The 17,340-nt window shown below is 47.7% G+C and overlaps 1 protein-coding gene across 27 annotated transcripts in view; it reads right to left on the reverse strand.

Moving 5' to 3' along the window:
• The window catches only part of SCRIB (scribble planar cell polarity protein), a 1,329,907-nt gene that overhangs the window by 985,415 nt on the left and 327,152 nt on the right, over positions 1-17,340 (reverse strand). For all 27 annotated transcript variants that reach the window (XR_011278687.1, XM_069621824.1, XM_069621823.1 and 24 more), the window contains exon 5: positions 11,389-11,445. Coding sequence is in view for 26 of the 27 variants with exons in the window: in XM_069621824.1 (XP_069477925.1) it covers positions 11,389-11,445 (57 nt within the window). In the remaining variant the exon portion in view is untranslated. The remainder of the gene's footprint in view (positions 1-11,388; positions 11,446-17,340) is intronic.

A 17,340-nucleotide genomic window follows, 5' to 3' on the forward strand; every position in this document is an offset into this window, starting at 1 on the left:
ACTTTCATCTGGAAGCTGAGATCCTAGGCTTTCTTAGGACCCCAAAACGAGAGTGATAGTCCTTGTAGTTCCTCTGTAATCGCGGAACACGCATTCGCGAATTTTGCCGCGATTTGCAAATTTCTCAACGTGTGAAAACAGAAGCTGCTTGCCTTTCATTTGCCAAAAATTCGTTTAACCTGCTAGTTACACCCTAGATCCTTGCTAAAGCGAGCTTGGACTAATATTAACTTGATTTCACTCACCCTGAACCTCCTAGAGGGAATTAAAAGCATTTTAGCATATTTTTCACTTCATTACCAGCACATATAAAAGCATTTTTGGGCCTGTGTTTTCAACGTCTGTAGTCTAAGTTGCTGGGTGAACTGAATCACATTTGATTGCATTTCTGAGAACTGTGTGCTTCCCTCCATTTCCTTGCATTGCATAAAAAGGGGGGGGTGAATTGTCCAAGAAAGTGATTACATTGTCTTTTGCTGAAATCCTATCAAGTTATTTTCTGTACTGCATTTCATTCCACATTGCATTCATTTGAAACCATAAAAGTATTGTTGCTATCTTATCCATTTCATGTCAACTCCTTAGTGATTATAAAGAAGTGTGCTAGTGCCAGATTCTCCGTTGTTAATCTTTATCATATCAGATTAAGTGTGCTATTCAATTATTAATTTATTATAAAGCGTGATATATATATATTGTTTCAATTATCAATTAAACCTTTTAACTTGCAAAACAGAACTACTTCTCGGCTCAGTGGGGTCAGGGTTATTCAAAGAGAGGGGTGTTATATAAGGGTAGTCATCCAGAACGCACGAACTGGACATAAAATTATATCAATAAGGGTTTTCATTCAGTATTATAGACTAGGCGTTCATTCAGTATTATAGACTAGGCGTTGACTTAGCTGTAGTGTTGAATTGAATCCTCTTACAATACTCCTCCAGTCCCCGCCTCTAACATGCTCTCTCTTAGCTCCCCTTATCCTCCATTTAGACTGTAGTGGCCAGTGCATCTGCCAAAGACAACCTCTCAGGTAGTGGGGAGATTGTCAATGTCTTGATAATTCCACACCAATGTGGTACCTGGCGGTAATTAAATCAAGGGGCGGGCCAAAGTTTTGGTGGGATTGTCTGGGTTAGTTGACTCAGTCTCCGTGCGTGCCACCTGTGTTCCCGTCTATCCGGTGTCACCCGTTCAGCTGCCGTGGGCTTTACTCTCCCCCGTCAGGGATGTCCTTGTCTTTTAAGTTTAGTTATCCTTTTTACCAGTTTCGTTTTTCAGGTTTAGTCTGTGGTGTTGTAGAGGCAGGTTTTTAGAGATTTCCTGAATTTTAGGTGATCTTCAGTGTTTATTTCCTTTGGGATGTTGTTCCAGGTTTTTGCGGCTATGTGGTAGAGGAGGTGCCTCCAAGTCTTTTCTTGATGTATGGTTTGAGTTCCAGGCGCATTTCGTTGCTCGATCGGAAGGGTCTCGTTGGTTTGTAGACTTATTTTCTTTTGTAGGAATTCTGCACCTTGTCCGCTGATTGCCCTGTGCGTTATGCACATTAAGGTATGTGGTATTGGGTCGCCCCTGAGGCACTCCGTTCCAGAGGGACCCAATTTTTGGCCTACAAGGATTATATCACCCTAAATAGGTTTATGGAAGTAGGTTGGTGGTAGCTATACTTTGGCTTCGCCAAAAGGTGCACGCCATTTTAGCATGTTTGTACCCCAATGTGCCTTTTTGGTAGACAGTGGGGCACCAGTGCACTTTTTGAAGTTTAGGCTTCTTTGTTCAGGGAAATCATAATGGCGGTAATGACCATGCAGGATCTTGGTGAGCCCACAATGGCAGCCTCCATATTGGTTTAACTGGTTTTGGCCAGTCATAAATCCTTGAACTCTCCCTTTCTGTGGGGGTGGATTTGGCCAAGTGGAAGTCATACGGACAGACCAGAGTGGTCCGTAATCTGGCAATTTGCTGTCAAACACCTCTAGTGGTTTGTGGGCCGGCTTTTGGTCAGTCATGTTTGCAGTGGATTTAAGGCCCCTACCGTTTCCTGCTTCCCCCCTCTCAGATTCCTGTTATGCTGCCTGGGTTCCCTAGTCATCGACTGGTCTTCCTTACCAAGGGTTTTTCCCACCGCGTCTTGCCATTTAAAGCCCTCACTTGGCCATACTAGCTTGGTACAGTGCTTGGGCATATCCCAGTTAGCTCCTGAAGGTTCAGTCCGGGCTTCCTACTGCCTCCGCATGTCTGCTGGGTCGAGCATACTACTTTGGAACTGCTTTCTGGGCCATTTACAGTGGCATCCTGCCATTTAACGCTAGGATTAACAGTTTGGCTGTGGGTCACTTCCGTTGTCCAGACCAGCGCTTTGACTTCACCACCCAGCCAGATCTTCTGCCTAGGATGTCCACGGTGCCCCTAGTTGTCCCCATCCCGGGATCCTTTGCTGCTGCGCGGCCCTCATCCTGTGCCCACGGAGCCACAGGGAGCCATATCCGTGAGTTCCTTTGCATTTGCCTGGTCTTCCTTGCCGAGATCTTCACTTCAGGGTTGAAAGTCAACATTGTGGGAAGGTCCTTTGTTTTTTTTCTGGATCGTTGCTGTCTCAGGGTGCAAATTCCCAGACACGGGATCCTGTGAAATGCACCTGGAAACGAATCCCTGTACGTACATGGTTGTTTTTATATGAATTATACCATAAGCACTTCTTTCACCAGATAAATGTTATTTGACCTGTAAAAAGATTTTCAGTATAGAGTAGTGTAATTTCAAGATGTGTGTGGACTAATGGGACCTGTGTCGACCTGCTACGCGTACCTGAGGGTTCAGCCTTGTCACTTTAAGTTAATTACGTTAGGAGGGATTTACGGTCAGTGGTCGCAGTTCTCTCAAGATGTTACATAAACTGCCTTAATACCCACTTAACTCCAAATTCTTAAACCCAGAGACTACATACTTAACTTCTCAAACCTGGGGACAAAACGCAGAGCACAGAAGATGACTAGCAGAACAGGAAACATGAGCAAGCTCTGCTGGCTGCTCCACTCTTCCCAAACAGATCAGATAGTGAAGCTCCGCTCAGTAGTTGCCGACACCAATTAACCAGAGGTAACAAAGGAACAAGCGAAACCTAGTGATCCGACAGATCAGAGCAGAGCAGCAAACGCTCAATGTCCCTGCTGTCAGAGAAGCCTCGTTGCCCAGCCCTTGAGCAGAAAGGATACAAAAAGTGTCAGAAGACAACAAGAGCATCAGCAACTGACAGCCTGAAGCATGTGGTTGCTAGCCGAGACAAAGAACTGAACTACAAGCCAAAAGTAACTTGGAGCCTTGAAGGAGATCGTATTGCACTGGCCAGCATATTCATATCACGGTACCAGAGCTGCATCAGCAACCCATTCACCAGCAATATTTGTCTTGGCAAAGTATCACCAGCAGCTCCCCACAAGTTCTCTTACACTGAAGAGACTCGTCTGTACCACTAAACAGCCAAACAAAGGAACTGCTCTGAGGATTACACTTTTTCTGGAATCTACAGGTACAGACTTATACCGACCAAGGCAAAGGAGGAACCAGCGATCTGCTGCCCAAGTGCCAAGTCCTGCATAATCCCCTGCACTCCCTACACCTTGCTGCTAGTCACAGAACGGTACCAACAGAGTAATGACAGGGAGTATCAGCACCAGCCAGAAGCAGGAGCTTGTGTGCGATACTGTAGAAAGAACAGGGAATACCCCTGATGATCCTATGCAACGCCAGGAGTCCCTCTCCTAACTGAACTGCCTCAGGTGAACACAGTCCATCACCGGGATTAGCAGTGGGCCCTTCAGTGAAACGGGCCGCTGCACTATACCCTTGCTCCAGCAGTATTACACCTTTTTGCCACAGTAGCTTTGCCAGCAGTTCCAAATCGGTCGCCATTGCTTGAGAATCATTTTCACTGCCACCGAGCTCAAAATACAGACCACCTGAACAAAATAACCACCATCGTTGACCTTTCAAGTCTTAGCAGCCAAAGGTGACAAATTGCTGAAGATACAAAATTGGGAGTGCCCAAACACTTCCTGCCTTGGCAAAGGCACCAAAGTGAATCTGAGGTTAAGTCATTTTTAGCGTTGTGCCAATTTTGGGTCCTATATTTAACACTGGGGAGCCCAGCTTTAGAACCAGCGTCCTACGCTGAGCTAATCAAAAGCCAGTCCGTCAGGTCCATCGTTTCCTATGCAGGATAACCCAGCAGCGCCTACACAAATCAGAAGGTACAATGGGGTACGTTGTTTAAAACCCTAAAACCCACCCTAATGCCCTGGTTGATCTACTTCGTGGTTTCCCTCAACAAAGGTGAGCAACACCCATGCAGATCAGGAGCATACATGCTCCTGTACTTTCTAAAAACACATACTATGAGAAAATGAGTGAAAACACTCCAAATAAGACCAAGAACCGATTGAAAGGAACCACTCCCCCGGTTCCAGCAACCTATTCCAGGGGGTATGGCTGTTATGCAAAGTCCCTTTTTGTTGTGCTGCACTAACCGCCAGCCTTTCTGGGTGCCAGGCATCTTTCATTGGGGGTCTGCCTGCCCTGCACCTTCTTACGTGGTCCATCTTCTGAACTCAGGAATTCTTCCTTGGGGTCTCCTGGGGCCTTCCCTGGAGTTGATCGTTGCAGCATCTGCACATGTGGTGCAGATCAGACCTGCCTCCATTAGTGGGATGGGCCTTCAACCTTTGCCATTATCTCCTATCAAACCGTGAACTCTGAGTCCTAAATATGAACATGTAAGCCACACCTTTAACTGGATATTATGTTTTCATAATGCCTATGACAAGACAGTCCTTAGTTCAAAATATCACTGTTACTGTTAAGAGGTTTGTTCAGAACCTACTTTAGTTTAGAGTTCTGGGAAGCCAACTTGAAGCCAATGTAAAGGTGCAACCAGCTTAGACTTACGTCTTTGACCCAACTCTCAAAGATAAAGTGACTGAGCAGTCAGGCTTAGTCTCGGGAGTAAGGCTTGATGTAAAGTACAGTTTAATGCAAGTCTAAGGAGGAGAGGACAATGCAGCAGAGTTCAAATTTAGGGATGGGAAGGTTGGGGGTTGGTAGTGTATTGGCTGAAATTGGGGTTTGGGACTGCCTAGTTCCAATGCACAGTTCAACCAGGGTGTATCCCAATGCTGGATAGAATGAGGTGGCAGCACTCTACGTATTTGAAAGTTGCAGGTCGCCAGGGAAGTCATTTGGGGGTCACCAGGGGTTGCAACTGTGACACCCGAGTTCTCCCTTTCAACCTGTAAAAAAACAAGATAAAAAAATATTCTCTTTTTTATGGATGCTCCTGGGCTGTGGCCAGCGCCAAGTGGCTCTATTTCTAGAGTGGCTGGCATTCTTGTTCAGGCATCTTTAAAAAAAAAAAAAAAACAGGGCGTTTCACAAGTGTAACACTCTGAGCAGTGATAAATAATTTGCCTTTATGGAATGCTATACAATAATTGCTAGACGTATTAAAGGTTTATTTCAGGCACACTTCAGGGGGCGAGTCACTGATTTAGTCGGTTCTTAAACACCTCAAATTCACAAAGCAGACAAACATCCAAAAAGCATTTAGAGTAGAATAAGCATCCATTTCGGCAATGTATTTTGCTTTTCTCAAGTTGCAGTTACAGCATGTTTTTTCTGCCGTGGTCTCTGTTACGATCATCACAAGACATTCAATCTCAGTCCCTCGGTCACTTGACAGAATCTGTGTACCTAAAATCGTGTGTACAGTGTAGACATGCGATCACAGCACACTAAGTGGCACTTGACATTGTGCCAAAATTAATGCTTTGTAATAATGTGTCCATCTTTCCCATCACCCTAGCATGCTGTTCATGATGATTGTTTGCATGTATGAGAAAACGAGTGCCCACAGTACTGGATGACGTGCGAGTGCTCTGCTTTCCTTATTTTGCCAACCTCTGAAGCATGAACAGCAGAGCCAAGGTGGCTTGACATGTGGCCAACTTTGCACCAAACCTGCTGTTAAATCTCAGTTACCAGTTTAATAGTATCCACTAGAGTGTAATTTGCTTTTTGACTTTGAGAACAGACATGTAATTGCTCATTTTACTATAGCCGGTAAGATTGCTCATAGGATTGAGCGCACACTGCTGCGATGTGTGTATGTATGTGATCTGCAGGTTACAGGTTCGAATTCCAGCAAGGCCAACTCAGCCTTTCATCCTTCTGAGGTCGATAAACGAGCACCAACACAGGTTGGGTGATATTGTATGTATATTTGTTTTATATAAAGTGTGAGTGCTATATAATAACACATCATCTGGCCTTGGATGTATACTTGCATGCACAGTAATTTGATAATATGCGCCTATACACACTGATTAACAATACATATGGTGATCCGTTCTTGTATGAAATGTTTATCACATTAGTGATATCGTAACCATATTTTTCGTAGTGTACTTGGGAGCAATGCTATATGATGCCACTTCCTGTTTTATCAAGGGGTGAAAGGTCGTGTTTCATCGCTTCCCGTGATGTCACTTTGGGGTGAGGTCAAATTACATCAATTCCTATGATGTCATCAGAGGTCAATGGTCATGTGATGCCCCTTCTGCTACCCTTGGAATTTTGGTGAAATGACATCCCTAGCAGGTCCCTTGTAGAGATGGCTTGGGGCAGCCACCTATCCCACAATCTATATAAAACGAGGGACTTGGAGCCATTGGAGATCATAGGCTACAAGATTCAAGTACCCGAGTCCAACGGACAGACACCAGAGAACTGCTGCTGCGACCAGCATTGGCCAAGCCGACCACCATGAACGGGACCTCCGTCTTCAAATTGACTTAAGTCCTGAACCAGGTGCCTACCTCCACTGGACTAGTTGAACCGACCAGTCTGAAGTCCTACTCTGCATTAATCACTGTTCCAAGGTCACAATCGTATCTGCATTTGGGCTACACCTCTGACACTGCACAGCAGTTTTGCACAAGCTACTTGCTTCCTCCGCACTGGAACTTTGTCTCTCAGAGCTCTGCTGCGACCCTCGCCAACCTGCTGCGGCCGTCTAAACACGAGGGAGGTGCTGCTGGATCCTTAAGTCTGCCCATGATACTCCCAAGGGCAGTGTGTCCTGGTCACACCACTGCATCCACTGCCATGTGCTGCTCCTGAGAGGTGGTCCAGTGCTGCTGCGACTATAGTTAAGTAGTCTACACATTGTCCTGGGGTCTCTGCCAGTTTGATGAAACCGTCCACCCTGAAAGGTTCAAACTCACAGCCTGTGAATCCCCTACAGCAAATCTCACAGTAGGTCTTGTTGTCCCAACAGGTTTGTGTCCCGTGGTATCTGGGTTGTTGCAAGACAGACTGGGAGTCGAGATACCTTATCAGCTCAGGTGTCGGACGATGCGTTGAAATGGTTTTCCTCATTTCTGCTGCATAGGCCTCATGTAGTCAAAATAGGGTATTATTCCGATTACCTCCCCGTTCAATGGGGAGTGCCGCAGGGGTCGTCATCCAAGATATTATTTAATGTGCATCTCCGACCTCTGAGGGCAATTTTCTTAAAATGTGGCCTGCACGATCATACCTGTGATGATACATACTGTTAGATTAAAATCAGCACCTGAAGCAAGTGACCAAATTATTGCATGTGCCAATGCGCTTTAAGCCTGGATGACTGAAAGCAAGCTTCAACTCAACCTAAAAAAAAGCCTGAAGTCATGGTGTTTGGCCCAAAACATCTGGTCAAGAATTATCTAGACTCCAGTGTTTGTCTGAAAATATTTGATACAGATACCCCCTTCTTTACTAAGGTGATAAATCTTGGTTATCTATAGCAAGCCTCACTGACTACAAAGCTAAGGTTTCGGAAGTAGTGAAAGGGGTCTTTTATCAACTTAGACTTCTGAAACTCATTTTGCCATTTATACCCAAAACTGAACGTGCAAGAGTTGTAGGGACAATGGTGAATTCTAGGCCCGATTATACTGGCGCTCTGCTCCGGCAACCCCAAGAGACTCAACTACATCGCCTCCAAGTAGTCCAGAACACGACAGATTGATTTTGTATTTACCTAACAGAGCCCCCATCTTTGTTCATCGAAGAAGATTGCATTGGCTCCCAGAGAGAAGGATTGACTTTCGAACACTGTCTGGTACAGAAATATATGGTTCAGCACCCAAGTATCTTGCATCAGAAATTGAACCCTACCAGCCACCCCGAACTCTGCGATCATCTGGTAAATCATGTTGCTTGTCCCCTCATCGCAGTATACTACCCAGGGAGACCGCTGCTTTTCCATTAAGGGCCCTCGCTTATGGAACCTACTGCCAGCTGATTTGCAAAACATCACCGTTGGTATGTTTCGCTGGAAGCTAAAAACATTGGTTTGATTTAATATGGACTGTTAAGGAGGCCACCTGAGCATGCTAAATTGTCATCAGCGCCTAGATGCAGTGGCTACTGCTTGGTTCTGCAAGGATATGAGCGTATTAAATCCTCAATATCAATATCTCTTTAAGTGCCTGTATCACCACTGACTTGCATTGGGTAAAACGACCTTTAAGATAAAGGTGGCAGCTACTTTACGGTGCCAGGGGGGGTGGAGCCTGGGTCAGGAATCCATCATTCATCTAGGGCTTGGGGACTGGTGGTCTACCCTCTCCATAGCTGGGAGGACCCTTTGGGACGTGTTACAATAATTTGCGTCACAAGAATACCTGCTTCCAATAAACAACTATAACAAAGTTCGGGATGGATTTCTTAAGTGTCGATTGTTGCGGAAGCCTTCATAGCTTGTGTAAGGATTTCCAAAGTATTCTTAATCATTGTTTCCCCACTGTGCATCACCTATTCATTTTGTTGTAATCTAAAGTGGTAGGTACCCATATTTGGTGATCCCAAAATATGGTGTACAAATGCTGGCTAGTACATTTACTTAGCTATGACTACCTGCCTGGTCCTCTGTTTAACAGACTTTGCTCTTGTTATCTTGACTTCAAACTAAACCGGTCCCTTCCCGAGTCTAAACCAAAACTTCTCAGCTTCATTACAACTGAGTGTTTGTTTGGTCTAGAACTTGAGTCCACCGATTCCAGCTTTAGGTAGGCTTCTCAGAGCCTCTCAGTAAAGTAGGCTCTGAAAAACCATCCACACAAAATATGAGAATTACAGACACTATCCTAAACTGAGCTTTACTGAAAGAATTGAGACGTGCGGTTTTTTATAGTAGCCATACAGTAATTATGCACAATGCAACGGCGTCCATTTTTAGGAATGGAACTGCAAAACTGACTTTAAAAGTGATCTTACTCTAGTTATTTTACTAAAAGCATCCACATTACAGTGCGCCATTCCTGGATGAAGAAATTGGCTCACGCATGCACATGGAGAAGCTCATCATTGCTGCACTTTCCACCAGGGATGTCATTTGGGTCGCACCTGTGATCCCAGAGGTATCCCTTGCTACCCCTGAAAAAGAAATGGGTTTTCTTTTTTTTTTAATTAAAATTCCTGGGCTGTGGCCAGTGCCATGTTGCTCTTTGTTTCTGGAGTGGCTAGTTTTCTTGTTCGAGCCTCTAAAAAAAAAAAAAAAACTAAAACAAAATTAAAAAAAACACTGGGTTTCCACAAGTGTAACACTCAGCAGTGACCCTAAATGAGCAAGAATAGGAATAGCAAGTTATTTTTCTTTCTGAAATACAATAGAATAATTGCTAGACTCAAATGTTTATTTCAGACACACTTTAGGGGGCTAGCCACTGATTTAGTCTGTTCTTAAACACCTCAAGTTTGCAATGCAGACAAAAACGTCCAAAAAGCATTAAGAGTAGAATAAGCGTCCATTTTGGATATATATTTTGCAAGTTGCAGTTACAGTATGTTTTTTTCTGCTGTTGTCTCTGTTACGATCATCTCAAGACGTTCCATCTCGGTGTCCTCGGTCACTTGACAAAATCCTTTATGGTATGCATTTTGCCAACCCCTGTAGCCTGAAAAGTAGCTCCACGGTGGATTGATATTTGGCCATCCTTTGCACCAGACCTGCAGATGAACTGCCCTGCTGTTAAATCTCTGTCACCAGTTTACTGGTATCCACTACAGAGTGTAATTTGCTTTCTGTCTGAGAACATTCAGACATGTAACTGCTCATTTTACTATAGACGGTAAGATGGCTCAGTGGGTTGAGCGCTCGCTGCAGCAATGTGTGTGTCATGGTTGTACGCGATTACTGCGCGCGCTGTTTTTTTCGAATCCAAAAATGTCGAATCCGAAAACGGAGATGCGCAGTAAGCACATGGATAATGCTGTGCCACTTTTCCCCTACCTGTGACCCCCACTCCCTACTTACCTTTGCTTCGTCAAATTTACCTTCAATCCTGACTGATCCTCCACTCGGCCGTCCCCCTGTGAAGCAAGTCTCCTACCTCTAAAGTGGGAAGGGACTTCCGTCACAAGGTCATTTTTTTTTCTGTTTACATCATTCTTCCGGCGTCGCACGCCTTCCGTTGGTAGTGGCAGCCAACCCTGCAGTCCACGACCTCATTATACCAAACATAGGAGCAGAAGACAACCCGCAATCCCTGTTCGATAGAATGGGATTCGGGATATTTATTTGTGCCGAATGCACATTCAGCACTTTATATGCGATATTTTGAGGGATTACCGTGTGTCTCATGTGTAGGTTGCAGGTCTGCATTCCGGCAAGGCCAACTCAGCCTTTCATCCTTCTGAGGTCGATAAATGAGTACCAACACAGGTTGGGTGATATTGTATGTATATTTGTTCTCTATAAAGCGCTTAAGCGTAAGTGCTATATAATAACACATCATTCTCATTTGGCCTTGGGCGCCTGCTTGCATTCAAGGTAATCTGGGCCTATACACACTGATATTAATGATACATATGGGGATCCATTCTTGTTTGAAATGTACATCACTTTACAGTGATATTGTTATCATTTTTCATAGTGTACTTCGGAACACTGCTATGTGATCCAACTTCCTGTTTTGTCAAGGGGTGAAGGTAGTGTTCCATTGCTTCCCGTGATATCCCTTTGGGGTGGGGTCAAATGATACCACTTCCTGTGATGTCACTTACGCTACCTCGGCCATTTTGGTGAAATGACGTCCCAGCTTCCCACTAGACCCTGTGTGCCCAGAGTAGTGGACGCAAGGAGAGCTCTGAGGGCAAGAGAGCATGTTAAACACCAGCTGAATTGATATTGCTCATTGTGTGCCTCGTCATGTGCAGTGCAGGCATTACAGTAACCAGCAGTAAAGATGGCAGAGAAAACCTACGGCAGAATGATTTGCAGGCGTGCGCAGTTCAGAGGGGTTCTAATAACGGGACCTCTTGCAAGCATGCAGCGCTGCTAGTACTCACGCGGGAAGCAGCTTCAGCAGGTTCTCGCGCAGCTCCAGGGTCACCAGGTTCGCCAGGCTGAAAAAGACATTTGCGGTTAACAGTTGTGTTAGACCCTTAGCCAAACCCCCACCTTCACAGCCAACTGGAGGAAATCAGAAGAGAGCACTGGTAACGGTTAGCGGAGGGGACTTGGTGAAATTGGGTGGCAGTCTCGAAAGTCCACCAAAGACTTGAGCATTCGTTTGACTGCTGGCAGTGTCTGTGTTCCCCAACCACAAGCACTCCAGGTTCATATGGAGGAGAGGAGATGGAAGACTATTGGAAGGCTACAATCTCCAAGGGACATCCGCTGGAGACCCAGTAGGCTAGAAAGCAGATGCGCAAGCAGACACGAAAAATACATAAGCCGGTGGCTGCATCAACATGACAAATAACCAGGTTACTCACCATAGTAACCACCTTACTCCTAGTCATTAGTCCCCTTTCCTCCATACTTCTGGGACATCTCTCCGTCCTGTGGGACGGGACCGGAGCACTTTCTAAAAAGCATCCAAAATATTGCAAAAATGTATCCTTCCTCTCTTTCTTGCGCAGGGCCCGGCATGCGGCCGTAACCCTGCCCACCTTGGCTCCACCCGAACATCGCCCATCAGTCCTTTTCTATCGCCAGGTCTAAGACCAATTAGCAATAACAGAGGAACCTTATTAGAGGGGCGGCGGGCGTATGGAGTAAAGGGGACTATGGACTAGGAGTAAGGTTGTCACTACGGTGAGTAACCTGGTTATACTCTTACGTCCCGTCCCCTTTCCTCCATACTTGTGGGAGATTCCCAAGCACTCCTTACAGGAACTACGGGTGGATGGAAATACCCCTTACTGAAACAGGTTCTTCAGCACAGCCTGACCAAACTGAGCGTCAGCTCTTGAGCACATGTCGAGACAGTAATGCTTACAGAAAGCAGATGGGGAGGCCCAAGTAGCTACCCTAGCGATGGACTCCCAGGGGACATTTCTGAAAAGCAAACGCGGCTGCCTTGCCCCGCACCATGTGTGCATGAATACCCTTAGGAGGTTTCAGCCCTTGGACGGTGAAAGACTCTAATGCAGGCGGCGATCCACCGAGAAATAGTCGCCTTAGATGCCTGCTTACCTTACCTTATAACTGAGGATTACCAAAAGTCACAAACAGTTGAGAAGAACTCCTAAGCTCGGAAGTTCTGTCCAGATAGAACTTAAGAGCCCTTCTGACATCGAGACAATGCAGAACCCTTTGAGCCTCTGAGGTAGGGTTCGGAAAAAAGACCGGCAGGGAGATCGACTGATTCAGATGGAATTCAGATAACACCTTCGGCAGGAAGGTAGGATTCGTCCATAGGACTACCTTATCCTTGTGATAGACCAAAAAGGTATGCTCCACCGACAAGGCCTGGAGCTCACTCACCCGCCTTGCTGACTTTACGGCGACCAAAAAGGACACTTTCCAGGACAAGTACTTGAGGTCCACCGTGGCCATTGGCTCGAAAGGCTTATGACAACGCCGTCAGGACTACATTTAGATCCCACGACGGGTGCAGACTACGAATTGGAGGATAGAGGCTTGTCAAGCCTGCAAAATGCCTCTTAGCCACTGGGTTACTCAGAGAGTAAGAGCATTGGTCCATAGAAAGGTAAGCGGAAACCGCTGAAAGATAAGTTCTGCATGACAGAACATGCATGGACACCCGACTCTACTAAGAAGGATACAAAGGACAAAACCGTGTCAACTGTAGCCCCCCCCCCCTTGGGTCCAACTGCCTGTTTAAACACCAATGACAGAACCTGAGCCATTTGCTTCTGTACTGGGACCTAGTCGAGGGTTTTCTGGCTTCCTGGATAATACGCATGTTATCCGTAGTCAAGTTAAGATGTTCTAAAGACTTGAACTCAGGCACCATGCCACCAAGCTGAGCGATTGTGGGGAGTGCCACATTTGCTGTTCCCCCTGATGAAGAAGATTGGGGTCACTGGTAACCTGATCGGCGGATACACCGACAGGTATTGAAGTTCTGAGAACCAAACCTGGCGGGCCACCACAGGGCTATGAGTAGAAGGGAACAGTTTACCGAGTTCTTCAGCTTCGAAATTGCTCGGTGAACTAGAGGCAGAGGCGGGAAGGCATAAGCTCTCATGTTGTGCCATGGAATCTCGAGAGCATCCCCCAGAGAGGAGGGTCCCAGCCCCCCTATGGAGGCATACTGAGGAAGCTTCTTGTTTACTGCCGTGGCAAAGAGGTCCACTTCCGGTGTGCCCAACACAAGAAAATCCATGAGAGGACCTCTGTCTTCAACTCCCACTCGTAGCTGACCACTGTCCGCAGGCTGAGGGCATCCACTGACATTCAGCTGGCCCGGGATGTGCACTGCAAGCAACCAAACAGCATGAAGCACAGCCCCACTCCCAGATCTGGATGGACAGGTCCACGAGAGGGGGGAGACTTGGTTCCCCCCTTGCTTGTTGATGTAATACATCGACACCACATTGTCCGTGCGTATGCGGACCACCTTGTTGGCTATGATCAGTCTGAACGCCCTGAGCGCTAGGAAGATCGCCAGAAGCTCTAAATGATTTATGTGGAGGAGCTTGTCCTGACGTGACCAGAGATCCGAGACCTGAAGAGGATCCAACGTCGCACCCAACCCCAGCAGGGAGGAGTCCGTCGTGATAGTCACCGCAGGGGCTGGATCCTGGAACCCCGCACCCACCGACAGGTTGCTGAGAGATGACCACCATTCCAGGCCCACTCTCATGGAAGCCGGAATCATTATCAGCTTGGAATCCGGGTCCACAGCCTGATGCCAAGAACTCCGAAGAGCCATCTGAATCCGCCTCATCTTGAGACGAGCAAGAGGAACAGCCAACACGCACGAGGCCATGCGGCCCAGAAGCCTCTGGAGCCACCAGACCGACATGCTCTCCTACTGCGCAAAAATCTGACACGTGGCTAACAGAACTGCCATTCTGTCCCTGGTCAGGTACACTCTGCAGTCGATCGTGTTCCAGCGAAAACCCAGGCAAATCAAATCCTGAGAGACCGCCATGGAAGATTTTCACCAGTTCACTGACAGCCCAAGATGGAACAGGAGCTGAAGGAGAGACTGAAGATTTCCCGCTGCTTTCAACGGGCAAGGACTGCATAAGAGCCAGTCATCCAAATAAGGATACACATGGATACCCTGCAGACGAAGATAGGCCGCAATCACCAACATCATATTCGTGAAGACACGCGGCGCATAGCTGAGGCCAAAAGGAAGCACTTGAAACTGGAAGTGCTCCTCTCCCAAAGAGAAACAGATATCTTCTGTGTGGATTCCAAATCAGAATATGCATGTACGCATCCTGAAGATCCACCACGCTTAGCCAATAGCCCATCTGCAAGGAGGACCGTATCTGGCTGGGCGTGATCTTGAATTTCTCTTGGGGTAGGAAAAGATTGAACTGGGAAAGGTCTTGGGTTTGGGCACCGTAAACAGCCGGGAGTAGAAGCCCTCCCCCACCCCAAGGGGAACGGGTTCTACAGCTCTGAGTTCCAGAAGTTTCTGAACCTCGGCTGAGAGGGAGGACGAGCCCGAGAGCTGAAAAGGAGCGTTGAAGGGTGGGGTAGGGGGTAGGGGTAAGCAGAAGCCCGCCCGAGCGACTGACAAGACCCATCTGACTTCTGTGACGGTCTGCCACGACACCCAATGAGACGCAATGCGTCCTCCCACCGGGGTCTCGTCCGAGCGTGGAGAACCCTCATTTGGTAGGTTTTTCGGTGGTGTTGCCACCTGAACCTGAGGAGGAGGCTGAGGAGCAGGAGAAAAACAGAGTCAGTTGTTGCCTCCGGTGGTTATTCCCCAAAGTGGTATCAACTCTGCGAGATTTCCGGTCTAGGAAGCCCCTAAAGCCAGAGGCGAGATGACTTTGCGACAAAGGTCTTTGGGTTTTAAAAGGGGTTTTAACACGGACTGACAAGGACTTAGCTGTCTGAGTGCTATCCTTCGTCTTGGTCAGCTCTACATCTGTTGTAGAATGAAAGAGCTCCTTACCATCAAACAGAAGGTCCAACACCTTGTCTAGCACTTTTAAAAATTTGGTGGCATGCAGCCACGCCTGTCATGCGTTATCAACACCCAGCATAAGGCCACGAGCCGAGGTGTCTACTTGATGAGCCGCAGCCTCCAGGAGATCCTGGGCCAAGACCCTGGCATTGGATAATCCCGCTTTAAAGTCTTCCAGCTTCTCGACCAGGATGAACTCTCAAACTCCGACAGACCTTTCCACATCCGCATATTAGCCCGCTGCTAACACCAGTTCGGCATTGGCCTGCCTGAGCTGCAAGGCCGAGTTGGCGAACATCTTTCTCCCAAGGTTGTCAAGGAGCTTATCCTCCTTTCCCAGAACCTGAGTAGCCGACGTGGAAGAGGATGCTACCGGCCTGGACTGTAAAGTAGCTGCAGCCACCACTGTGGAGGAGGGGGCAGACAAGACACCAGGGCCACCTCTTCCAAAGAAGGCAGCCTGTATCGCGCATCAATTTTCTTATTGACGAAAAGTCCAGAGTGTGGGTTTTCCCAGACCCTGCGGACCTTGGCCAGAAAATCCTTCTGCAAGAACAGGCCGGTACGTTCCAAAGGAGACAGGGTGAACACCCCTGAAAGCACGCCCTCCTGCGGAGTGGGTGCCTCGGGCACCGGAACATCCAAGAAGCACATCATGCCCAGTACCCAGTCATGAAAATCTCTAATAGAGTGGGGCAGGTCCTCGTTGTCCTGATCGCCCTGCGCGTCATCTGACAGGTCAGGATCCTGCTGAGCCGTGTCGGGCGCTGCCTTGTCCACAGGGGACAATGGGGGCAACGGCGGAAGAGTCGGGGAAGGCACCGCAGGCAAGGGAGGCGCCGGCGGAACCACCGGAGGAACGGGTGGAGCCGGAGGTGCGGGCGGACATATCTCCCTAAAAAGCCCTTTGAAATATTCCCTCATGGGGTCGGTACGCATGAGCGTCTGAAATTTGCCGAAAAAGGCGTCCTCCGGGGACTGTTTTGGAACCAGAGGAGGCCTCTCAGGAGGAGGATAATTCCAGGGATGGAACGGGGAAGGGTGCCACACCGGCCCATCCACCGACATACCCACATAAATCAAAGGTGCCGACCCCACAGGCAACGAAACATTGTGCGGAAAGGGCATCCGAGCATTCCGTCAAACTGCCCTAAAAAGGATGCGCACAAGGAACTCTATGTTCACCCACAGAACCAAGCCCTACACCTGAGGCCGATGGCGTAGTTGTAGGGGTAGCACCCAAAATGGCCGCCGCAGTCGTGGCGGGAACAGGCGCCATTTTGTCATCACCTGAGGGGAACTGCAGCACGTGAGGAAGTGAGGCAGGGGTCCCCGTCGATGGATCAGGGGTCTTAACTTTAGCTTTAACATAATGAACCTCGACTGAGCCGGTACTATGTGGCCTGGAATGTTTCTGCGACATACCAATCGCCAAATTAGCCTTTCCAGGAAGAACCTCGGCACTGCCGATGAAAGAAGAACTTTCCTTCTTTGCCCCCTCAACAGATCTCGCTCTTGTGGCGACGCCAGAACGGTGAGAAACAACCTTCACTGATGAGGCCTTGCCAGGCCTCTCAGAAACGTTGGTAACTTTAGCCTCTGTGGGAGGGACCTCGGACCCAGGTCTGGTAACAGCCTTACTAGCGCAGGCCTCGAACATCTGTTCGGTAACACCAAGCCCCGCCGAGGCCTCGGGGCGAACCCCGGGCTTATTTTTGAGGGAAGCCGACAGAGGGGCCTCAGAGCAAGCTCCGGTACGACACAACTCAGTAGAAGAACAAGTTACTCTTACCAGGTAACGTTCTTTCGATGGGCTGGTCGGACGACATATTCCTTATCTATGACATGTAATCACCACAGCTGTGCTGCTTCGGAAAATCTTCGGCGTCTGCGT

This window comes from Ambystoma mexicanum, chromosome 5q (assembly GCF_040938575.1).
Source record: "Ambystoma mexicanum isolate Mex_15411 chromosome 5q, UKY_AmexF1_1, whole genome shotgun sequence".
NCBI lineage: Eukaryota > Metazoa > Chordata > Amphibia > Caudata > Ambystomatidae > Ambystoma > Ambystoma mexicanum.